The sequence below is a fragment of the Hyperoodon ampullatus genome (genome assembly GCF_949752795.1).
Source record: "Hyperoodon ampullatus genome assembly, chromosome: 15".
Taxonomy (NCBI): Eukaryota; Metazoa; Chordata; class Mammalia; order Artiodactyla; family Ziphiidae; genus Hyperoodon; species Hyperoodon ampullatus.
In genome coordinates this window covers 81,878,382-81,904,171 of record NC_136928.1, presented here as the reverse complement: position 1 = coordinate 81,904,171, position 25,790 = coordinate 81,878,382, and the positions used below count along the sequence as shown (strand labels likewise).

Genomic DNA, 25,790 nt, shown 5'->3' with positions numbered 1-25,790 from the left:
AGCTGCTTTGATGGGCTTCTTATCCATCAAGATACCCTTATGGTTCTACCTTCAAAATACACATTTCCAGAATCTGTCTACTCCTCACTGTCTCCACTGCTTTTACCTGGTTCAAGCTACCAGGATTATTGTAACAGACTCCTGACTTGCCTCTCAACTTCTACGTTTGCCCCTTAGCAGTCTACTCTCCCCACAACAGCCAGAGTAATCTGTTAAACATGTAAGATTGTGTAACTCCCACAACGGCGTCTCTAATTGCTCCAAGTCTAAGTCCTTAGAGCTGTATTTTGCCCTTGCCTCATTTTCTACTCTCCCTTTAGCTCGCTGTTCCAGCCACTCGCTGACCTCCTTGCTGATCCTTAAATGGTCTGGCATGAGGTTCAGGACTAGGGCCTTGGTACTCACTGTTCCCTCTGCAGGGAATGAGGTTCCCAACATGGTTCTTGCTCCCTTGCCTCAAAGGTCACCATCTCAGGGAGACCTTTCTTGACCACTCCATTTAAAACTGAAACCACAATATGGCTCCCATTCTCCTTTCCTGTTTTATTTTTCTCCTTGGCACTCATGCCCGTTTAACATACCCTATGTTCTCCTTATGTATTTTTGTCTCTCCCCACCAGATTATAATCTCCATAAAGGCAGGAATTTTTGTTTACTTTGTTCACTGCTTAATCCCCAAGACCTAAAACAGCGCCTGTTTAATGAAATGAAAGTGCCCAGTGAAGGGACAACAATAAAGCTAAATTTAATGAGCATTTACCATGTGAGGCTCCATCGCGAGGGACCCACAGGTAACAGCTAATTTTTACAGAGGAGGAAATTGAGGCACAAAGAAGCAGAAAAGCCATGATTACAAACCCAGTTCTAACTCAACCACGTGTTCTTTTCTCCAGAACCCGGTGCCTCTCTTGTGCCAGAACCAGGTGGAGAGCCCCGAGCGCTCTGAGTCCACGCCACCGCTCCCCCCTCGCAGCCCGAAAGCAGGAGAGCTGCCGGGAAGGAACGGCTGTCGGAACAGAGACTGAATCCTCTCAGCAGTAGGCACCGCCCACTTTTTTACTGATTGGTTTTAGTTACCTTGACTAGGAAAGGGATGCTGTCTGGGGACGCAGGATTAGTGTCGCTTCATCCCGGAGCTAGCGGAAGCTTTCCCGCCGCCGCAAGAGACAAATCCAAAGTCAAGGGTCTCGGTTTCCGCCCGGAGGGCTCTTCCCGCCGCTCCCGGAAGCTGCTCTCGCTGCCGGGGTAACGGGCCGCGGCGGCGGCGGCGGCGGCGGCAGCGGCGCCGTTATGGACCTGGAGGAGGCGGTGAGGGGTCCGAGTGCCGCGCAGCCGGGCGGCGGGGCGGGAAGGGAGGGAGGCTGAGGAGTAGGGGTGGAGGACGCCGGTTGGCTGTGGGGGCGGCCACTGGCCGAAGGGGGACGGGGCGGAAGGCTGCGGCGTAGGGACAGGGATGGGGCTGGCGGGGCTGGCGGGCCGCGTGTGCCCGCGCTTTGGGGGAAGAGGCTGGAGTTTCTGGCTGGGTGAGGTTGTGGGTGAAGGGACGGTGAGGTGTTGGTCGATGTGGGTGTGTTTCGGGAGGAGGCTGAAGTTGTGGGGTTTGTGGGGTGGCCACCTACGTAGCTCATCTCCGCTAATCGGGACCACCCAGAAGTTCCCTTTGATGCTGGAGGTTGGGCGAGGGAGGCGGTGCTTGGAACCAGAATGCCCCCAAGTAACCCCTGCCGGTGTCTCTGCGAATCTTAGCCATGGCCTGTGCAGGAATTCCAAATTCGGGTTTGGGGACACTCCAGGATTACGATAGTTATCCACATGGGGTCACTGAAAACTTGACCAACTTGTTGAAATGGAGTTGGCATGCATTTTGACCCACTTCATAAAACGCCACTCTTTGATGGTGTTAGAGGAGCAGTCGGTAATTAGATCAACAATAATAAGATTTCACGCACCAGAGAGTTGCAAATGGATAATTTGGTGCCAGTCTATGTATGTACAGAAGCATTATGGTGATAGAAGGCCTTATTCTTTGTAGACGCTCAATAAATGTCTACTGAATGAGGGTTAACGTCTGTAGATGCTAGGTTAATGAAATTAGCAATTAGAACTCACCATTAGCGTGTATAGTTATGAGTAGGGGTCTTGTCTGTTTTGCTCACCCTCAAATCCCCAGCACCTAGTTAAGTGCCTAGTACATACATAGTTGGTACTCCTTGTATTGCTGAGTGAACAAATTGAAACTTGAATCTGGCTCCTTTGTGGTGGGTATGTGTTCTTAGTGTCCTGGAGGAAGTTCCAAATGGTATGCTACTTCTATTTTTTAAGTCTTCTCTATACTTGAATCTTATCATCTTTTTCCTCACAGCATGTTCAAGGAGTTTTATTTACTCATCTTTTTTTTTCCCACTTTACCCCTACCACCTTGTCTTCTTTGTCTTTTTTTTTTTTCACCCTCACACACTGCATATTTTAGAAACATTTCTTTAATAGTTTAATTCAGTTTCAAATGGCTCAGACTGAACTGTTCTTCTTGTTTATAGATAATCCCTCTGGTATATTTTCTATTCTCAGTGATTCTTTATTTACAGAGTAAAATTGTAGGGAACCCTCTAAGTAGAACTGCAGCGTTTAGGTACACTGTATTGAATGTGGTTTTCCTTTTCTCCTACAGAAAGAGTTCAAAGACCGCTGTTCTCAGTGTGCTGCCGTCTCTTGGGGTCTCACTGATGAAGGCAAATATTATTGCACTTCTTGCCACAATGTTACAGAAGTAAGTAACAGACCTCATTTATGAATTTGCTTGTGCTTTAAAAGTTGCAGTTTCAGCCTAATATGTGGCATAGGTCCCCCCAAAACTGATCTGTTTTTATTACTCAGGCAATGTCCAAATATGAAGAGTGTAAGCGGTCCTCAAATGCTTACACAAGTGTTGAAGACTTTGTAAGGTAGATTTAGGATGAGCTTTTGAAATTATGTTGGGCCACATATATAAATGTTTTCCTGATTCAGACTGTGTAGTATGTATATAAGGGGAAATAATTAAAATTGCACTTACAAGATGATGCATTTATTTTTATTAGTTACCACTTATTTAAGAGTTTTTAATGTATTGTGGTAGCTTAGAGGTTTGGAAGACGGAATGTTAGAAAGACTGTTGGGAGTATGAGAAATGTGCTTCATCGTCATTATATCTTTGTACAGTGCCTTACATATTACAGAGTGTTTTCTCATCCATTAATTCATCCCCTCCTCATAACAACCTGGGAGATGTGTATACTATTACACCTATCTGTAGATGGGGCAAGCAAGGCTCATCAGTTGAGTGAGTTTGCCATAGTCACATGGATAGAGTGCTGAGCCAGGACTTGAACCTCAGGCTTTCGACGCCAGTGGTCATTTTATTCCACCACACCTGTCTCTTAAGGGAGAGGTTGGCCTGCTGTCCTGTGGAACCTTGGTAAATGAGGCTCCCTTCACACTGGGAGTGCTAGGTCCTCTCCTGGTTACCACACCTTCAGGACAGTATAACCCAAATAATCAAGTGTGTGGATAGCCTGCTATGGGACAGGCTAAACATGCCAGGACTCTGCTCTCTGGAAAAGGATTTGCTCAAAGTCTACAGAGCCAGGAAGGAACAGATATACTACCTTTGCCGTATAGGCCTATATAAGAAAGGTAAATTTGGGACAAATATAAGTAACTGTGTGAACTTCTTCTGGCCAAGATGGAGTAACAGGAGCCCACCTTAAACAACTAAAAGCCTGGACAAAATGTATGAAGTAAAAACTAGTTTTCTTGAGAAAAGTGGTTAATTTAGCTTGCAACTCAATCACCCAAGAGCTTTTCCTTGAGACAGTCTTTGTTCTTCAGTCTGCTTCCCATTTGGTCACACAGGGTACTAAGAAGATATGTACTCACTCGATGAAATTGTTGATCTGATGGATATGTTCATTACCTTGTTTGTGGTGATGGTCTCGAGGATATACATACATACACACACATCAACTTGTACACTTTAAATATGTGCAGTTTGCTTTGATGTATATTGAGGCATTAATAGTTTTTGCTTTTGTACCAGCAGTACAAATGTAAACATGGTGAAGGAAGATGTGTCTAAATGGACTGTTTATCGTTAGCAGATGAAGTCAGCATATACTATTTTTGGAGAAATTAAACTACATTAACTAATTGCTTTCTTTTATTTCTGTCTTTGATAATGTTTCTGTTTGTTTCTGTCTGATAAAATCTGCTGCAGTCGTTTTTTAACTTGAAAGCCCCTAATACCACTGTTTCCACATTTGAAAGATATCAGCCTGTATGGATAACTTGTCAAGAATGTAGCATTCTTGAGGGTGGGCACCATCTTTAAACAGACGCAGAACCTGTCTCAGTGCCTCCCATGTGATAGGCAGAGCTCTGTGTTGCACAACTTCCGTGGTTTCTCTTGGCTTTATTGTCTTCATATAGAGTGTGACACGATCAATCCTTCCTGGAGAGCGGGGGTGTGGCGTGGCGGTGTGGAAATCCAGTGGGTGGGGAACGGCCAACGAGATGGTGGTTTGCACATGCAAAGAGTGGAAGCTGTGGCACAACTTGCCCTGTTTTTCTGCTCCTTTCATTGCCCTTCAACTTACTCTGTATATAATTCTCATGTTTTAGATACTCCACCATCTGGAAGAAGGCCTTCTGAATTGATAAAGGAATTAGAATGTTATCTTGATTGATTTTATACAGGAAAAAAATTTTCAGGTCTTAAATCTAGCCAATTTATATTATAGACATTCTCGGAAGTATTTTGTGGGTATTTAATAAAGGTGTATGCTAGAATTGTGTGAGTTTAATAGATTTTTATGATCATAAGAGCAGATTCATTGTAGAAAATTTAGAAATTATGAAGATGAAAGCTAAAATTATCAGTGATCTCAACATACAACATTTCTTTCGACAGCTTCCATTTAGTCTTCTTTTTTTTTTCTTTTTTTGTGTATGAGAAGGGGAAGGGAATGTGGTTGGGTACCACTGAATCTTCTGTCTTAATAAATATTGTCCTGTGTTATTCTAAACATTTGTGGACGTGTTAATTGACTGTATAAATATTCCACAATATAACTATTCAGTAATTTAATTAGTTACAGTTTCAGTTTGTATATGTAGCTTTTTCTAGCTTTTAGTTATTTCACATTTTGTCTAATCCAGATTTTAAGCCCTTTTTTTTTTTTTCTTGCCTACTCTTTATAGGTTTTACCTGTTTTTGCTGGGTAACTGCTTTGGTGTGTATTCTGACATGTCTTATTTTCTCAGTGTGGCCAACCCAGTCCACCAGAACTGCTTTGAATGTGGTTTCTTTAACAAGAGAGGATGTATTCCAAAAATCCTGTTAGAGACATTTCTTTTGTTCTTAATGAAAGTTGAAGATAAATTTCATTCCAAATCTCTAAATTTGGACAAATCTATAAATGTTCCCTGTTGGTTAAAAATCTTCACCTTTTCCCCATCATTTAGACCTAATTCTTTTATATTTTCGTTGTGAGAGAACCAGAATCTTAGGTACTAGCCCTTGAGAGAACTTGGAATTGAAGACGTTGGGATGAACTGTACTCAGCATTTAGTCATTCTAAAATCCTATAGGTTTGATTAAGAATAAAAGTAGCTCTTTTATAATTTCATAAATAAAGCTGTTTTAGAGTATTATTCAAACACATAGAAAAGTAGGATGAAACTAATCTATGTAGCTTAGGCATTGCTGACTACAGTGAATACAGAAGTTATTTTAATTTCAAAGTATGTTTTGGATAGAGAAAAAAGTGAATAAATTTGACTTTACAATTGGTTTCAAACAATTAAAAATTGATTTCAAATAAAAGTTTATTCATTTGACATACATTTATTTAGTGTTTACTGTGTTCCTGGCACAGTTTTAGGTACTGAGAAATTTTGAATCAGAAAGCAATATAGGGCTTCCCTGGTGGCGCAGTGGTTGAGAGTCCACCTGCCGATGCAGGGGACACGGGTTTGTGCCCCGGTCCAGGAAGATCCCGCATGCCACGGAGCGGCTGGGCCCATGAGCCATGGCCGCTGAGCCTGCGCATCTGGAGCCTGTGCTCCGCAACAGGAGAGGCCACAACAGTGAGAGGCCACAACAGTGAGAGGCCCGCGTACTGCAAAAAAAAAAAAAAAGAAAGAAAGAAAGCAATATAAAGGCTAACCAGAATGTTACACTTTATCTAATTTTCCCAAAATATTACCATCATGGGTCCTGGCACTGACAATCTGGTTCATTATACATCCCAGAGCATGCTTGGCAGTATATTTAAGGAGATGTAAAACTATCTTTTTATGGTCTTTTTAATGGTCTGCTTCTATTTCCTGCAGAGATCTAGGGAAGTTATAAACACTGGGGCTATTCCTAATACTAAAATACAAGCCATCAACCGGGGACTTAAAAGAAAACGAAAACTTGGTAAGCTCTTTCTTCATATGTGCTTAGCATTTTTCAATCATGTTTTCACTTTCATGATTTGGGGATGAGGAATGGAATTTTAAATGGATTCTAAAGAAGTTGCCAGAATTTTAAGCAGGTAATCCAAAGTAGAATTAGAGTGGATAATTATTGATGGTAAAATTGGAAGCAGATGTCTTAAAACATGTCCATTTTTTATTCTGCTTTTTGTTAATGACTTGATTTTCCAGTGGAGCAACTATTATGCAAAAAATAATAATAGCAAAGGTAGCATATTTCTTTTTGTGTGTTGGTATATGTTTTTCTGTTTTATATCTGTTATCTATTATATGATTTTCTGTGCTTTTAAAGAAAAATGCTTATTTTCTGAAATGAATCAGCTGTGGAGTTGTCAGGTTAGGCAAGTTAAACATGATATTCAGCTTTCAGAAATCCATTTCTCACACTGAATTTTGAACACAACCTTTTAAAATAAGGAAAATTATTTTCCCTTAAAATAAGCTCAGCATGGGTGTGCTTTGAAAGGTAATCTATTTCATTCATCCAGTGAGTACATAATAATTAACCATTATTGAGAAGAATCTGAGGTTAAGTTTAGCTGATGCTTTTTATTTCTGTGACTAATTGCCTAGGGCCAGATTCTCAGGTTTGAAACTAGGCTAATGGTAATGGTGGACTCTTCTATCTGAGGTAGCTTTAAGGATACACACATGAAATATATATATAAATGTTAATCAAATATCTATATGAAATACATTGCTGTTCTTAGATGAATAATAGAGAGACTGCCTGAATGCCAACTCATGTTCCTGTTTAACCTTTAGTAGTGACTATTTTTATTAGGCTAAACCTGATTAATTTTAATTAAATTTTATTAGAGTAAAACCTGATTAATTTGGACTTGACCTATCTAATAGTTAAAATTGTATATTTTAAACTTAAATTGCTGGAGGAACGTCAGGTGCTTCAAATTAAATGTTGAGTCTTATATTCAACCTCTTTGTCTTTAGTTGTTTCTTCATCTGTAAAGTGAGAATGTAATACCATTTATTATATAGAATAGGAACCCAGACTGAGAATATAGAATACGACTTTATCGGTTTGTCAGAGCAGTGTTCAGGAAGGAGAGGGCACACATGGATAGAGCTTGGAGAGTTTAAACTCCCTCACCTTTGGGAAGCGTCAAAATTACAGGCTTCCTGTTTTACTCCTATACAAGCTAAGACCCTTTCCAGAAAGTGCGTTAGTCAGCAGGGGTGGGGAGGCCTTGTGACATTTGAGGTAAGGGAGGGGCATGGGAGTCCTGTGACACTCTGAGGGGAGAGAACCTCTTGGAGTCATGGTAACAGACTTCAGAATCTGTGCGCTCATAACATTTTTCAAAGAGTTACAGTATTTGTCCAGTAGGGAGGGATAAAACATAAGGGTCTTAACAGATTTTAACATTCTCTTCAACTGGTAGTTTTATTTAAGCATGTAGCTTTGTCCATTGTAGTGGCAGTTCTCGTCACAATCTCTTAAGGTTGTTTTGAGGTTGGAAGAAAATAACCTACTTAAAACACCTGGTAACTAGGCTGAGCTCAATAAATCTTAGTTTCCTTGCTTTCAGTTTCACCCCAGAACCTAGAACCATCCTGAGAAAAGGAGAATGCCGTTGAGCAGTTTGTTTTCTTTGTATATTCTTATTGCCCTTTCCTGCGATCTTGGAGCTTCACATCTTCACTTTTGTTCATTCATTCTCCAAATACTCATTGTTCCCTTCCATGTGAGTTGGAAAAGAGGAGTCATAGAAGCAGTGGCTGAGTGTTGAGTATCCTTTCATTTAGGATTCTTCAGTGCAGCATACATTTATAAAACTTGTTTCATTTTTTAATGTGACTGTTCATTTTTCTGTCTCTGACATTAACATTTCAGAAAAATTATAGATAATTTAAAATATTTAAAATCTGATAAATTATAAAAATGATGTTTAGCTTTAGCATTTATGTACAGATTTGCCAGATGGGAAGCAAGAGAGTATAAGAAGGGAAACTCTACTCAGGGGTACGAAAAAATTCCAGTTGAAGTGTATAAAACGCAGTTGTAACTATGTTGCAGCATTACATTTACTAAGTTAGGAATGCAAATATCTGAAACCTGTCATTTGTCATTTAGAGAAAGGCTGGGATTGGTATGTGTGTGAAGGTTTTCAGCACATACTTTATCAACAAGCAAAAGCCTTACAGACCCTTGGAGTAGGCCCAGAGTTAAAGGTAAGTCCATTTGTGCCTAGATGTTAGCTTTACATTTTGTTGTTTGAAGAACAGTAGATTTAGAGTGATACTAAGGAGGGCTATCAGTAATCACATTAGGCCTACGAGAAAGAATCATTTTTCTGATGATTTTGCTTTAATCCTTTTACTAGACCAGCAATTCCTAAAGTGTGTTCTACAGGATAGAAATAAGTAATACATCCAAAAGAAAATAAGGTTTTAGTCTTCAGGTATTTAGGGAACACTGGGTTAAAGTAAAACAAATAACTTTGCCCACTTATTGGTGCCTTTTATGTGTTAATGTGCTTTTTAATTTCCTAGGAGATGTAGTATGCAGTATTCACAATTTGAGAGCAAAATCCTTTGGCATGTATATGTGTGGGAAGCATCCATTGGGACTTGAGTTCCAGAGAATGCGCTTTGTGGAGCGATACATTAAACCCGTGGTTTTTAAACTTGAGTGTGTGTGTATCGGAATCACCTAAAAGGCTTGTTAAAACACAGATTGCTTGACCTCATTCCAGAGTTTCTGATTAAGTAGGTCTGGAGTAGGGCCCAAGAATTTGCAGTTCTAACAGGTTTCCAGATGACAGTGATGCTGCTGGATTCAGCTTAGCTGGAGAGAGGGTTTCATGCATATGTGGAATGGGTAAACACGACAGTATATAGCAGTATGCTCATAAATGAAAATAAGAGCAAAAAGAAAAGGGAGAAAGATCAATGTCTCCTGAAGTCACCGAGAAGAGATTCGTAAGGTAACCTTTGCTGTTCAAACCAGTGTCTGCGGCAGGCTGGCAGAATGACCCGTAGGCCAGTGCATGGCCTAAGTGGACTCTGAGCCTTACCCATGACAGTCATTGCGTTAGGTAAGATGACTGGTAGTCTGGGCTTTGTGAATCTCGTTTCTCTTTGCATAGTCATCCTGTGTATAAGTGTTTTTCAATAAGTGGTTTCTATTAGTTACACCAAATAGCTTCAGTAGGGTTTATACCTGTGTAGCCTTCTACCTGCTTCATCGGGATTAATCCTGAAAACAGTTTCTCTGAAATTAACCAATGAGTGTAACTGTTTAGACCTGACCAGTTAAATGGCACAGCCAGAACACAGGCTCTGGAATCAGGACCGACTCCAAATCCCATTCATGGCTTTTCTACTTATTGGCTAGGTCATTTTGGCAAAGTTACTCAGTTTCTTCAGTGGTAAAATAAGAGATAATAGCTATCTTGCAGGATTGTGTTAAAGCTTATGGATGCCTTGTACCTAGCAGGTAGGTGATGAATGAATGGAAAAATGGTTTTGTTTCTTTTGTTTTACTTTCACTTGGACGAGGGTGGGGGCAGTAAGAGGGAGGGGTGTCAGTAGGTCGCTGGACCCAGTAGCAGCTTTGCCCCTAACTGGAAGTGTAGTCACATGTAAGTTACTTTCTTTCTCTGAATCTTAATCTGCTTAACTTGTCAAAGGAAGGGATTCAACTAGGTGACTTTAAGGAACTAAAATCTAAGATTAAGAAGAATTTATTCCATGCTTCCCGCATACCTGACATTGAAATGATCTTTCTTCTTAAGGAAATTTAGGTAAGAAAGGTAAGAATACATTCAGCTGGAAGCCGTATGTAAAGTACAGGAGAGTAGAGATTCTGTGGTGTAGATGGGCCAGTATAGTTTTCATCATAACCTGAAGTACCACTCATTTCTCTCCTACCTTAGAATGAAGTTTTACATAATTTTTGGAAGCGCTACCTTCAGAAGAGCAAGCAGGCATATTGTAAAAACCCAGTTTATACCAGTAGAAGGAAAACTACGGTAAGTCACAAATCTGAAAAGTGGGACCAGAAAACATGTCTAGCGAAAGGTGGAGATGAAGACGAGGTTCAACCTTACCTGGGTTTCTGATGCTTGTCAGAGGGTTTTCAGTGAAGAGGTTTCCTTTATAGTCCAGAAGGACAGGGTCACTGATCTAGACACTGACCCCAAATAAGATATTGACGTCTTATTTGACCAGTTGAAAACAAATTTGTGGTTAAGTTTCTAAATAGAAGCTTAAGGAGTTTCTACCATTGTGCTATTAAAAGCTTTTTTGCATATATTATTCTTTCTGCTTGGAACACCTACTTCCTTTACTTGGTGTTTCAAGATTCAGCTCAGTTATCATCTGGGTGTTTCACCACCCACCCCCATCCATCAAAGCAATTAGATTTTTAGCAGTTTGCTATTAGTGCTTTGTAAGTGTGCCATGGATCATTTTATTTGGGGTAGGGGAGGATTCCACTGCTGAGAAACGTGGGTTTGGTAAGCTTTGATGTGTTTTATGTGTGATACTTACTCTCCAGAGCTGGGAAGAGATCCTGAATCTATTTGACAGACTTTTGTTAACAGCTTAGAAACTTGGCCCAGTGTTTCCTTGTTTGGTTGGGGTCTCGTAGGTTCCACATGGAGAATTTAGTGACCCAACAGTGAAAGAAATAGGCCCTAAGAACAAGAAGTTTAGAAATAGCAGGTGGAGGCTCCCCTGGTGGCGCAGTGGTTAAGAATCCGCCTGCCAATGCGGGGGTCATGGGTTTAACAAGCCCTGGTCCGGGAAGATCCCACATGCCGTGGAGCAACTAAGCCTGTGTGCCACAGCTGCTGAGCCTGTGCTCTAGAGCCCGCGAGCCACAACTACTGAGCCTGCGTGCCGCAACTGCTGAAGCCTCCCCGCCTAGGGCCCGTGCTCCGCAACGAGAGAGGTCACCACAACGAGAGGCCCACGCACCGCAACAAGGAGTGGCCCCCACTCGCCGCAACTTGAGAAAGCCTGTGCACAGCAACAAAGGCCCAACGCAGCCAAAAATAAAATAAATAAATAAATAAAAAAGCAAAGAAGTAGCAGGTGGAGCAGGAATAATGATAGTTCAGTTTTGGGCATAAGTTTGAGACACCTTTTGGACATCCAAGAGGAAACGTCACATCCTCAGATATACAAATCTTCAGCTCAGAGGAGAGGTCTGGGCTGGAGATGTAAATTTAGAAGCTGGCAGCTTACACTATAATCAAAACTAAAATGCCATTGTTTGTAAGATGCACCATTATTTTAAGTACTTCCAAGAAAAGATAATGCTGCAAATTAAATCATGACATGCCACTGATTGTAAGACACATCCTGATTTCAGGGATGTTAAAATGTGGAGACATGGGAGTGCATTTTAGAACTGAAAGCAATATATGTAGTAAATGGTTTTTAAAACCACAAGCCCAGATGACATCCCTGAGGAGTGAAGACAGAGAAGAGGACCAAGAACTGAGCTCTGGGCCACTCTAGGGTTAAGGTGTCTGGGATAAAAGAGGGAGGAATCAGCACAGAAGTCTGAGGAGCCACTGGTGAGGTGGGAGGAAAGCCTAGGGAGTGAAGGGGGCATTCTAGAAACCAAGGGACAGAGTGTTTCAAGAGGAGGGGCGTGATCCACTGGGAGAAATGCTGCCTCCAGCTCAGGAAGGGAGAGGGCTGCCAGTCGAAGAGCGGAGCAGTGGGATCAAAACTCCGCCTGGAATGGGGGACGGAGAGGAGAGGAATTGGAGCCAGCAAGTCTGGACAGCTCTCTCTGGGCACTTTGCTGCGAAGAAGTACAGAGAGATCGCCTTGTAGCTGGAGTCAAGGGGAATTTTCTTCTTCAAGTGGAATTCATGATGGTGCACTGATAGGAATGATACAGGAGAAAGAAGAAATTCTTGATGGAGAAGGAATAGAAGTGAGTGCTAATCTTTGAGTGGAAAGGGGGTGGGATCGAGTGCACAAAGGGAGACACTGGCTTTAGAGGGGAGCGTGGACAGCACACCAGAAGAATCCGACGGAGGGCAGAGCGCGTGGTGGAGCTGCCGGCAGACGGTTGCCTGCGGGAGCCTGTGGACGTTTCCTCAGGATTGCTTCGGTTTTCTCAGAGTCTCCGCTTATCATCCAGCTTTATGGTTGCCTGGCCCCTCGTGGGCTCGCCTGTCAGAGGGGATGTGCTTGACAGAACACACAAGCATTATCCTGTCCCTGTTTTTTTTTTTGTCTCATTCTCATGATTTTCTTTAATATGAGCTTTATCTCCTCATAATAAGATCAAGTTTCTTGGCCTGCGTGGTTGAGAGCATGGCTTTCTGACTGTGATCAGTTCCCCAAGGTAATGTCAGTGAGGCCTTTAGGTAGCCAGCCAGCTGACCTTTCTTAGGGACACTCTGACCACCACTCCAACAATACATGTGTGAAAAATTAAGCAAGGGTAAGAGATAGTATGTCCTTGTCAAGCCTTAGTGTGCCTGGAGTCATTATTGACGCTTGATGTTTTTATTGGTGTTGATACTAGAGCTGCAAGAGAGGTGTTAGTTACAGAGAGAAGGAGGCCTGACGTGTCTGCCTGTTTCCTTGCTCACGCTTGTTTGAAGCCCTTCTCCAAGAAGCATTGCCGGGAGCTGCTGGGGAGCACATGTGGAAGTCAGGGTCTTCCGGTCGCAGGGACTGGGCAGACGGCTGCAGGTCTCTAGAGCGGTTCCTTTTCTGGTGTTTGTGATGTTCAGGAATTGTTTATGTTTGTGGAAATTAATTATGTTGTAAATTCCTGTAAAATCATAATTTATACTATTTTACGAAATAGGTATTAGAAGATAATCCAAGTCATTCAGACTGGGGTAGTGAGCCTGAGCTGCTGAGTGACTTGAGCTGCGCTTCTTTTGTTGAAAGTGGAGCAGAATCTCAGCCTGACGTCCGCACTCAAAAGCCTTTCCCCATCATCAAAGCGTCACAATCAGGTAAGATGAGAATCAAACTACCTAGAATTTTAAAACTGGCAATGCATCTTAAAAATGGTCTAATCTCTTCATATTCCAAGGAGGGAAACTTGGCCTTGCAAGGAAGAATGACTTGTTGAATCATATGGCAAGGAGAAAGGTAAACTAAATGAAATCTTAGTGCAATTTTTAAAAAGGTACATCGTCTCTACATGAGTTTTTTGGTGTGATTTTTAAAGGGAGCTAAACAGTAAGTAGATCCACAAAAGATGCTAGCTCCATAAAGACAGGCGTGGGCTCAGAATTTTCGGAGAAAAGTTGCAGCAGAGAAATGGCAGAACTTAGCCATAAGGTAAGATAGAAAAGAGTCAAAGATAAGTCGCCCAATTTCTCAGCACAGCAGGCTGAATAAAACGTACCATATTATGTGTGTGTATACCTGTGTCTTACCTTCTGATTTAATTCCATAATTTAAAGTAGACAAGGAATATATTTAAGGTTACAGATATAGACCTCCTGAAAGCATTTATTCATGATTTTAGTTTCCACACTCCTTTAAAAAAAAAAAAAAGTGGTGGAAAACAGAGCTCAAAGAACAGACCAAGAATTTATTATAGATTGCTAGAATCTTGATGTGTGCTGACAGAGTTCTTTGAGAGATAGCTTCGAAAACCTCTGGTGTTAGGGATTGTTGAAATCTGCATTAAGCGTGGTTATATAAAATTTCCAACAGAACACTTCAGAAGCATGAAGTGCTTATTTGCAAGCCCCTTGCCCTCCAAAGATTAAAAATTCCTATTATCAGCATATCCTCATTTCTTTTGTTTTGTTTTGTTTTGTTTTGTTTTCTTCAGCATATCTACATTTCTTGTTGGACTGCACAATGACACAGATATCAGTAAGTTACATTTTGTGTCCAAAGAAGTTAGAATCATAGGATAATTGGGCAGCATGGAATCTCTGGAGTTTCCTTCTCCATGCTTTCAGGCAAGCCTGGCTCACAAAGTCCCAGAGGACTATGACTCTAAACCATCCAAGCCTTTTATTTATTTTAAAAAATATATTTATTTATTTGGTTGGTTTGTTTGTTTATTTTGGCTGTGCTGGGTCTTAGTTGCAGCATGCAGAATCTTCGTTGCGGCATGCAGACTCTCAGTTGTGGCATGCATGTAGGATCTAGTTCCCTGACCGGGGATCAAACCCAGGCCCCCTGCATTGGGCGTGCAGAGTCTTACCCACTGGACCACCAGGGAAGTACCCCCATCCAAGCCTTTTAAATAAAGCATCGTGATTATTTACCTATGTTAGGGGTTTTTGTTTGCATGTTTGTTTTTTAGTAAATGATGATCCTTAGAGCCTTATTTTCATTTTTACATTAAGTGTAACTATTCAAACAACTCTTATTACAAAACTATAAAATGGAGGTATTCATGGGAATTCCCTGGCGGTCTAGTGGTTAGGACTTTCACTGCCGGGGCCCGGGTTCAATTCCTGGTCGGGGGACTAAGATCCCACAAGCTGTGCGGTGCGGCCAAAAAAATGCAGATATTCATAAAGAAAATAAAATCACCAGTTATTGTATCACCCCAGAATAACCACTGCCACTGTATTCTACTATACTCCAAAAGGTTTTTTTTTTTAATTGGAGTATAATTGCTTTACAATGTTGTATTAGTTTCTGTTGTACAACAAAGTGAATCAGCTATAAGTATACATACATCCCCATATCTCCTCCCTCTTGCGTCTCCCTCCCACCGTCCCTATCCCACCCCTCTAGTTGGTCACAAAGCACCGAGCTGATCTCCCTGTGCTGTGTGGCAGCTTCCCACTAGCCATCCATTTTACATGTGGTAGTGTATATATGTCCATGCCACTCTCTTACTTCGTCCCAGCTCAGGTTTTTTATTCATGTATATATAGAGAGACGGAAAGAGTTTTATTATTTTGTTTTGCAAAAATGTGAGCTATGTCATCATTCTTTAAATTTTTTTAATCAGAATTCTACATGCATGTTAATTCAAATAAATTTTTGACTTGTTATAATAAAGTACAAAAATAACAAATAAAAATAAATTGCAGTCCATTGTCTCCCCGAGATGTCCTGGTTCCAACAGGCTTTCGTTTCCAACTCTTTTGCAACCTGCGTATCCCTGTCGCCTGCTTCTAGTGCTACATCTTGATTTCCGGTTTTGGACATTAGCGATTAAGCTCCCACTAGGGAAGATGAAGCCTTAGCTCTTTCACTCGTCCTTCACTGCCCCCCTGCCCATGTAGTTACCAACACACAATTATGAATTTCTCATTCTCTGTCTTTCCAATATAATTTTTTACTGGATCAATTTTTGGTGCTTAAATTGTAAGTGTATAAATGCTATTCAGAACTGAACCACATAGCTTACTATGATTACGTTTTCTGTATATCTTTTGGTTTTTCCAGAGTTGATAGTTGTCTTGTTATTTGTTTAGTTTTCTATTTATTTATTACTAATCTGTAATTTATTACTAATGTATCTCCACACTTCCCCTCAGTTCTGAAAATCTCTCAATTCCTTAGATATTCTGTCAATTTCATCTTCTGTAATAGACTTTCTGGAGCTTCTGAGCTGCTCTGATCTAGAATGATGTATTTCTAGACCTGTGTCCCAGCTGTCTTTGGGATCTCTTTACCACCGTTCCAAGGATTCTGTCACCTCTCTTCTGTTAAATTTCTTATTTCCCTGATCTCACTTCATCTTCCCTCTTGGTTCACTCCCTCATTTTTGTGGAGCATCTTTTCTTATTTTGCTGAGGATATTAATATTATTTCCCACTGATTTGAAACTTTGTTTTGGCCTTGCCTGTTTATATTAGAGGATTTCTTCAAGTGTTTAGCAAGCCTAAGAAGGCTAGTCCTGTTTAAGAATGGAGATTGAGAAGTTGATTGAAACTTTGTACCTGTGATTAATCTTGTCAGCTCTGCTGTTTATTTTCTTAGTGAACCTTCAGCATTGTCATCTTTAATTTTTTTCCCCCTTAGCTGATCAGATTTTCCACTTGGAGGTTGTAACCCTGACTGTTCTGGGAACTGGGTGGGAAAAAGGCCTCGGGGGGAGGAGGGAGTTGTCTCAGTACTCAATATGTAAACGTTCTCTTAATCCTCCTGTTTTCAGTAAGATACCCCTGCTTCAACTGTGTATGTGACTGACGCCCTATCCCAGAGAGCCCTTTGTTTTACTGTCTCTAGAGGAGAAACTTCCAATGTTCTGGCAAGATTGGGGAGCAGCCATTTGGCCGCATGGAGTCTGGGGGGAAGTCTGGGTGCCTAACTTCTTCTTAATAGGACTTTCAAGCTATCCTCCCAGTATTAGTCCTACTTCACTCAGTTTCCGGGGGTACCTGATTTAATGGATTCCTGAACTTTCTTTAGAGGTCCCCAGGGGAAAATTAGATTGATTTCTGGCTTCCCCCACTGCTGGCTGTGAATCCAGCTTTCTCAGCACTGCTAAGGCAATAATCATCCATCCATTTGCTTTCCAACTTTTAAAATTTTATTGCTGTTGTCTCATTTTCCATGTTATTTGTTCTTGTATTTATATCTTTTGAAAATTTCTTTATAATTGAAGTGCGACAGAACAGAGCCTAATGTATGTTTTCAATCTGCCATCTTAACTGGAAGTCCCTACATGTTGTTATATATATAATATATATAGAAGGTTTTAACATAATATTTTATGGAAATCTGTGTCCTTGTATATTCCTTTAAAACAGTAGTCTTCAGACTTTAGCATCCACCAGAATCACCTGGAGGGCTTGTTAAACCACAGACTGGTAGGTTCGATCATTTGCGGCTCTAGTAAGTTCTCAGGTGATGCTAATATACCTGCTCCAGGGTCTGTACCTTGAGAACCACTGATCTAAAGCATTGTGTAAATTGTTATGGACTTCCCCCTTGCATGGAGTTACTTAATTACATTTCTATTCCAGTCACTTGGTTGTTTGAAATTTTTGTCTTATTATAAACAGGGTTGCCACAACATGCCTTGACCCTGAATCTTTGCGTGTTTTTAAAATCATTTCACTAGGATGAAATCTGAGAAGTAGAACTGCTAGACCGTTTGTCACCGAATATTTATTGGGTTCCTTTTCTGTGCTAGAGACTGTTCTCAGCTCTGTGGACGCAGTGGTGAGCAAGACTGTCCTCAGGCTGCTTGAGTGTACCGGGAGGTGCTGACAGTAAATGCAACCACGAGAAAGGAAAGTTCAGTTCCTGATAAATGCGATGAAGAAAGGATTTACAGGATTTGGAAAAGGGGATTTTGAGGGATAATTTGGAGAGGTTTTGCCCAAGAAAGCCTGGAGTTTCTCAGGGTCATTCCTCATCCTGCTTTTTTAATCTACCCTCACTCCTTACTTTAAACACCAGTTATATCCTGACAACCCTAAAATTCCTATCTCTCGCCCATCCTCTCAACTATAGGATTTTTTATATTCAGCGACCTACTCAACACTTCTGTTTGTATGCTTCATAAAATCTTACACTTGTGCAATTCTGATATCTTGATTTCTCTTGTCAAACCTGATCTTTTGCCATCTTCCTCGTCTCAGTAACTGGCATCTCCATTCTTCTTGTTGCTCAGTCCAAAACCCTTAGAATCCTACTTGTCATCTCTTTTTTTTCTCATACTTCACATCCAGTCCCTCAGTAAATCCTCTTGACTCTGCTTTCAAAATATGTCCAGAATCCAGCCGCTTCTCACCATCTGTAGGGTCGCCACTCCAGTACAAGTGCCCGTCGTTGTCGACCTGGAATCGTGGTCTCCCATGTGCCCTCCCCAGCTCCACTCTTCATAGCAGCCAGAGGAACCTTTTAAAACCATAAATGAGATCATGTAGCTCTTCTATTTAAAACTCTCCAGAAACTTCTTATGTACTTAGAAGAAAATCTAAAGTACAAATCATGACCAGCAAAGCCCTTTAGCAATATGGTTCTTACTCTCTCCTGTCATGTCTTAACACTTTCCCCTCACCTGTGGTGCTTTCGCCACACTGGCTTCCTTGATGTTCCTTCCGGTTGACTCTGCTAATGTACTTGGTGTTCCTATCCAGATCCTTAAGACTCATTCTCTGATTTCATTCAGGTCTCTGCTCAGATGTCACTTTCCCAAAGAGGCTTCTCTGACCACCTGTGTAAAATAGCACGTCTCTTCCCTTCCCATCATTTTGTATGCCGCTCCAGTGCTAGTCGTCTGTGTTGTGCTTAACCACTGTCTGCAAATTTTTGTGTGGGGGGGCGTTTATTTACTGTCTCTCACTACTAGTATGTAGGTTTTAGGAGAGATGAGAGACTGTACACTGTCATTTCCCCAGAGCTAGAGGAGTGGCACAAAGAATGCGGTGGATAAGTATTTGTGGAATGAGTGAGTTGAGGATGGAATAATGCCCCGTGGGGGAGGATGCCTGGAGGATGGGAGTGGGAGGGGGCGCTGCCTTAGCCAGTGTTTGGAGAGCCTCTCAGAGAAGGCGACATGTGAGTTGAGGTGTGACTCAAAGGAATTACACACTTTTGGCTTTGTAATTGTTTGTCCTTTTATTTATTTGAAAATTGTTCCTGTTAACTATACAAAACTTCAAACAAGACAAATCCCTCCTTGGAATCTCAGCTCATCCGACTCCCACAAAGAACCAAATTTTCTTCTGAATCGTTATTGCTCTTTATTGCCAAATTGTTCTTTGTAAAGATTATATCAGTAATCTAAAGAAATTCTTTGGATTTTGCTGTTTTTCTTCTTTGTTGTCCAAAATAGTTGCTTGTACTTTTAAAAATCTCCCTTTGTCCTTTTAGAAACGGCATCTGTCTGTTCTGGATCTCTTGACGGAGTTGAGTATTCACTGCGAAAGGAGAAGGGAATTGTGAAGATGACTGTGCCGCGGACGCTAGCTTTCTGCTACCTGTCACTGCTTTGGCAGAGGGAGACAATCACTCTTGCGGACCTTCTGAGGTGAGCTGGGCCTCTCGTATAACGGTGCTTCTGCTGACTACCTGTGTGCACTAGGAGACAACCTTGGTTATTTTGGATTTTACAAGGAGGCTTAAATTAAGGAAGGGAAAGATTGGGCAGTCTGAATTCTAACTCTGAAATTTAATTCTCCTTGGGCTAATAATTCATCTCCTTGGTTTCCTTATTTATGTAGTGGAAATAATACTATTAATCTTACAATGGGGTATGAGAAAATGAATTATCTAATGTGAGTAAAGTGCTTTGAAGATAAAAAGTGACATTTAATTACCTGAGTAGTATTATTAAGTGTTTTTCATTTTTGAGAGAGAAGATGAACAGATGACCTTTACATTGGCAAATGTTATTAGTAGTTACACAAAAGCATACATTGGTATTGTTAAGAGCTAAAATATAGGTTGTGTTTATAAGCCAAAATTAAAAACAAAGCTATTAAAAGAACCTGTTATGTAGATAGTCAGCATTTACATTTTTCAAGGTAATCTGCCGCGTTTTATAGTTAATGAATAAATTATGGCGTTCTGTGTAAGAATTTCTCATTAAATAGAAGATGTGCCAAAATCATTAATGTGTTAATTTTCCCTTGCTTAATATGTGTTCTAAATAATAACATTTGAGGGTTTTTTTAGTGTGTAGAGTGATTTTAAGAGCACAGATTTAGAACCAGAGTCCTGGGTTCAAATCCCGGCTCTGCCACTTATGTGTTATAGGACCCTGAGTAATTTATTTAATTTCTCTCTGCCTCTGTTTCCTCATTGGTAAAATGAGGCTAATAAGAATATCTACCTCAGAGGGTTTAAGACTACTTTCAATAATTAGTACTACATGAAAAGCACATAATGCCTGGCACATAATAAGAACTCACTGCTGGTTATTCTTGTTTGTGTTTCCTTCATCATCATCCTCATTATAGGTGCTAGGCCCTTTGATTGAATAAAATGCCTCTGGTAAATGAGGATAGTGCCTTTGAATTTGGCCACATCAACCAAATAACAAGGCTTTTCTCAGATGTGATTAACAGTACATGCAAGTTGAAAACTTCCCTAATACGGAAAAGGAAATAGTCAAGTCCAGGAAGCGTGGAGAGTCCCATACAGGATAAATCCAAGGAGAAACACGCCAAGACACATTACTCAAACTGTCAAAAATTAAATACAGAGAAAAATACTAAAAGCAGCAAGGGAAAGCAACAAATTACATACAGGGGAATCCCCATATGGTTAAGAGCTGATCTTTCAGCAGAAACTCTGCAAGCCAGAAGGGAGTGGCAGGACATATTTAAAGTGATGAAAGGGAAAAACCTGTAACCAAGATTACTCTACCCAGCAAGGATCTCATTCAGATTCGACAGAGAAATTAAAACCTTTACAGACAAACAAAAGTTAAGAGAATTCAGCACCACCAAACCAGCTTTACAACAAATGGTAATGGAACGTCTCTAGGCAGGAAACACAAGGGAAAGACTTACAATAACAAACCCAAAACAATTAAGAAAATGGTAATAGGAACATACATATCGATAACTACCTTAAATGTAAATATGCTCCAACCAAAAGACATAGACTGGCTGAATGGATACAAAAACAAGACCCGTATATATGCTGTCTGCAAGAGACCCACTTCAGACCTAGGGACACATACAGACTGAAAGTGAGGGGATGGAAAAAGATATTCCATGCAAATGGAAATCAAAAGAAAGCTGGAGTAGCAATTCTCATATCAGACAAAATAGACTTTAAAATAAAGACTATTACAAGACACAAAGAAGGACACTACATAATGATAAAGGGATCAATCCAAGAAGAAGTATAACAATTGTAAATACTTACGCACCCAACATAGGAGCACCTCAATGCATAAGGCAAATGCTAACAGCCATAAAAGGGGAAATTCACAGTTACACAGTCATAGTAGGGGACTTTAACCAATGGACAGATCATCCACAATGAAAATAAATAAGGAAACACAAGCTTTAAATGATACATGAAACAAGATGGACTTACTTGATATTTACAGGACATTCCGTCCAAAAACAACAGAATACACTTTCTTCTCAAATGCTCATGGAACATTCTCCAGGATAGATCATGTCTTGGGTCACACATCAAGCCTTGGTAAATTTAAGAAAACTGAAGTTGTATCAAGTATCTTTTCGACCACAGCGCTATGAGACTAGATATCAATTACATGAAAAAAACTGTAAAAAATACAAACACATGGAGGCCAAACAATACACTACTAAATAACCAAGAGATCAGTGATGAAATCAAAGAGGAAATCAAAAAATACCTAGAAACAAATGACAATGAAAATGCAATGACCCAAAACCTATGAGATGCAGCAAAAGCAGTTCTAAGAGGGAAGTTTATAGCAGTACAATCGTACCTCAAGAAACAAGAAAAATCTCAAACAACCTAACCTTACACCTAAAGCAATTAGAGAAAGAAGAACAAACAAAACCCAAAGTTAGCAGAAGGAAAGAAACCATAAAGCTCAGATCAGAAATAACTGAAAAAGAAATGAAGGAAATGATAGCAAAGGTCAATAAAACTAAAAGCTGGTTCTTTGAGAAGATAAACAAAATTGATAAACCATTAGCCAGACTCAAGAAAAAGGGAGAAGACTCAAATCAACAGAATTAGAAATGAAAAAGGAGAAGTAACAACTGACACTGCAGAAATACAAAGGACCGTGAGAGATTACTAAAGGCAACTGTATGCCAATGAAATGGACAACCTGGAAGAAATGGACACATTCTTAGAAAAGCACAACCTTCTGAGACTGAACCAGGAAGAAATAGAAAATATAAACAGACCAATCACAAACAATGAAATTGAAACCAGAATTCAACACCCATTTATGATAAAAACACTCCAGAAAGTAGGCATAGAGGGAAGTTATCTCAACATAATAAAGGCCATATATGACAAACCCACAGCCAACAGTGTTCTCAGTGGTGAAAAACTGAAACCATTTCCACTAAGATCAGGAACAAGACAAGGTTGACCACTCTCACCACTATTATTCAACATAGTTTTGGAAGTTTTAGCCACAGCAGTCAGAGAAGAAAAAGAAATAAAAGGAATCCAAATCGGAAAAGAAGAAGTAAAACTCACTGTTTGCAGATGACATGATACTATACATAGAGAATCCTAAAGATGCTACCAGAAAACTACTGGAGCTAATCAATGAATTTGGTAAAGTAGCAGGATACAAAATTAATGCACAGAAATCTCTTGCATTCCTATACATTAATGATGAAAAGTCTGAAAGAGAAATTAAGGAAACACTCCCATTTAGCATTGCAACAAAAAGAATAAAATACCTAGGAATAAACCTACCTAAGGAGACAAAAGACCTGTATGCAGAAAACTATAAGGCACTGATGAAAGAAATTAAAGATGATACAAACAGATGGAGAGATATACCATGTTCTTGGATTGGAAGAATCAACATTGTAGAAATGATTATACTACCCAAAGCAATCTACAGATTCAGTGCAATCCCTATCAAGCTACCAATGGCATTTTTCCCAGAACTAGAACAAAAAAATTCACAATTTCCATGGAAACACAAAAGACCCCAAATAGCCAAAGCAGTCTTGAGAAAGAAAAATGGAGCTGAAGGAATCAGGCTCCCAGACTTCAAACTAGACTACAAAGCTACAGTAATCAAGACAGTATGGTACTGGCACAAAAACAGAAATATAGATTAATGGAACAGGCTAGAAAGCCCAGAGATAAACCCACACACATATGGTCACCTTATCTTTGATAAAGGAGGCAAGAATATACAATGGAGGGCTTCCCTGGTGGCGTAGTGGTTGAGAGTCCGCCTGCCGATGGAGGGGACATGGGTTCGTGCCCCGGTCCGGGAAGATCCCACATGCCGCGGAGCAGCTGGGCCCGTGAGTCATGGCCGCGGGGCCTGTGCATCCGGAGCCTGTGCTCTGCAACGGGAGAGGACACAACAGTGAGAAGCCTGCATACCGCAAAAAAAAAAAAAAAAAAAAAAGAATATACAGTGGAGAAAAGACAGCCTCTTCAATAAGTGGTGCTGGGAAAACTGGACAGCTACATGTAAAAGAATGAAATTAGAACACTCCCTAACACCATACACAAAAATAAACTCAAAATGGATTAAAGACCTAAATATAAGACCAGACACTATAAAACCCTTAGAGGAAAACATAGGCAGAACACTCTTTGACATACATCACAGCAAGATCCTTTTTGACCCACCCTCTAGAGAAATGGAAATAAAACCAAAAATAAACAAATGGGACCTAATGAAACTTAAAAGATTTTGCACAGCAAAGGAAACCATAAACAAGATGAAAAGACAACCCTCAGAATGAGAGAAAATATTTGCAAATGAAGCAACTGACAAAGGATTAATCTCCAAAATATACAAGCAGCTTATGCAGCTCAATATCAAAAAAACAAACAACCCAATCCAAAAATGGGCAGAAGACCTAAATAGACATTTCTCCAAAGAAGATATACAGATAGCCAACAAACACATGAAAGGATGTTCAACATCACTAATCATTAGAGAAATACAAATCAAAACTACAATGAGATATCACCTCACACCAGTCAGAATGGCCATCATCAAAAAATCTACAAACAGTAAATGCTGGATAGGGTATGGAGAAATGGGAACCCTCCTGCGCTGTTGGTGGGAAAGTAAATTGATACAGCCACTATGGATAACAGTATGGAGGTTCCTTAAAAAACTAAAAACAGAGCTACCATATGACGCAGCAGTCCCACTACTGGTCTTACACCCTGAGAAAACCATAATTCAAAAAGAGTCATGTGAGGGCCTCCCTGGTGGCGCAGTGGTTGAGAGTCCGCCTGCCGATGCAGGGGATACGGGTTCGTGCCCCGGTCTGGGAGGATCCCATATGCCGCGGAGCGGCTGGGCCCGTGAGCCATGGCTGCTGAGCCTGCGCATCCGGAGCCTGTGCTCCGCAACGGGAGAGGCCACAACAGTGAGAGGCCCGCGTACCACAAAAAAAAAAAAAAAAAAAAAAAAAAAAAAAAAAAAAAAAAAAAGAGTCATGTGGGGCTTCCCTGGTGGTGCAGTGGTTGAGAATCTGCCTGCCAATGCAGGGGACACGGGTTCGGGCCCTGGTCTGGGAAGATCCCACATGCCATGGAGCAACTAGGCCCATGAGCCACAACTACTGAGCCTGCGTGTCTGGAGCCTGTGCTCCCAACAAGAGAGGCCGCGATAGTGAGAGGCCCGCGCACCACGATGAAGCGTGGACCCCACTTGCTGCAACTAGAGAAAGCCCTTGCACAGAAACGAAGACCCAACACAGCCAAAAAATAAATTAAATAAATAAATAAGTAAATAAATAAAATTAAGAAAAAAGAAGTAGAAATGAAGAATAATGAACAGATGACTAGATCTTTAAAAAAACAAACAAACAAACAAAAAGAGTCATGTACCACAATGTTCATTGCTGTGCTGTTTACAATACCCAGGACATGGAAGCAACCTTAGTGTCCATCGACAGATGAATGGATAAGGAAGATGTGGCACATATATACAATGGACTATTATTCAGTCATAAAAACAAACGAAATTGAGTTATTTGTAGTGAGGTGGATGGACCTAGAGTCTGTCATACAGAGTGAAGTAAGTCAGAAAGAGAAAAACAAATACTGTATGCTAACACATATATATGGAATATAAAAAAATAAAGGTTCTGAAGAACCTCGGGGCTGGAGAGAAATAAAGACGCAAACCTAGAGAATGGACTTGAAGACCCGGGGAGGGGGAAGGGTAAGCTGGGACGAAGTGAGAGAGTGGCATGGACATATATACACTACCAAATGTAAAATAGATAGCTAGTGGGAAGCAGCCGCATAGCACAGGGAGATCAGCTCGCGCTTTGTGACCGCCTGGAGGGGTGAGATAGGGAGGGTGGGAGGGAGATGCAAGAGGGAGGGGGTATGGGGTTATAAGTGTTAGTATAGCTGATTCACTTTGTTACACAGCCAACTGGTCATTCTCTATCACATCATCCTATTTCAAAATTGTAAAACTTTACCTGTCTGAGGTGTTTACTCACATGTAAAATTGGGAAGATGGTATAAAGCAATTGTAAAGCAATTATACTCCAATAAAGATGTTTAAAAGAAAACACAAAAAGCAGTACATGCAGAGAGTCCATGATTCAGTGAATTTTACTGTTAAGCTAAAAACCTTGGGGCTTCCCTGGTGCACAGTGGTTAAGAATCTGCCTGCCAGTGCAAGGGACACGGGTTCGAGCCCTGGCCCAGGAAGATCCCACATGCCACGGAGCAACTAAGCCCACATGCCACAA

At 40.7% G+C, this 25,790-nt stretch overlaps 1 protein-coding gene across 1 annotated transcript in view; it reads left to right on the top strand.

Annotated features, from left to right (window-relative positions):
* Nucleotides 1–1,246: 1,246 nt before the first annotated feature.
* Nucleotides 1,247–25,790, top strand: part of TAF1B (TATA-box binding protein associated factor, RNA polymerase I subunit B) — a 60,050-nt gene continuing 35,506 nt past the window's right edge. Inside the window, exons 1-7 of the mRNA XM_079721313.1 lie at nt 1,247–1,308; nt 2,669–2,767; nt 6,370–6,457; nt 8,612–8,709; nt 10,416–10,511; nt 13,322–13,475; nt 19,276–19,432. Of these exons, the coding sequence (XP_079577439.1) occupies nt 1,291–1,308; nt 2,669–2,767; nt 6,370–6,457; nt 8,612–8,709; nt 10,416–10,511; nt 13,322–13,475; nt 19,276–19,432 (710 nt within the window). The 5' untranslated portion in view covers nt 1,247–1,290. The remainder of the gene's footprint in view (nt 1,309–2,668; nt 2,768–6,369; nt 6,458–8,611; nt 8,710–10,415; nt 10,512–13,321; nt 13,476–19,275; nt 19,433–25,790) is intronic.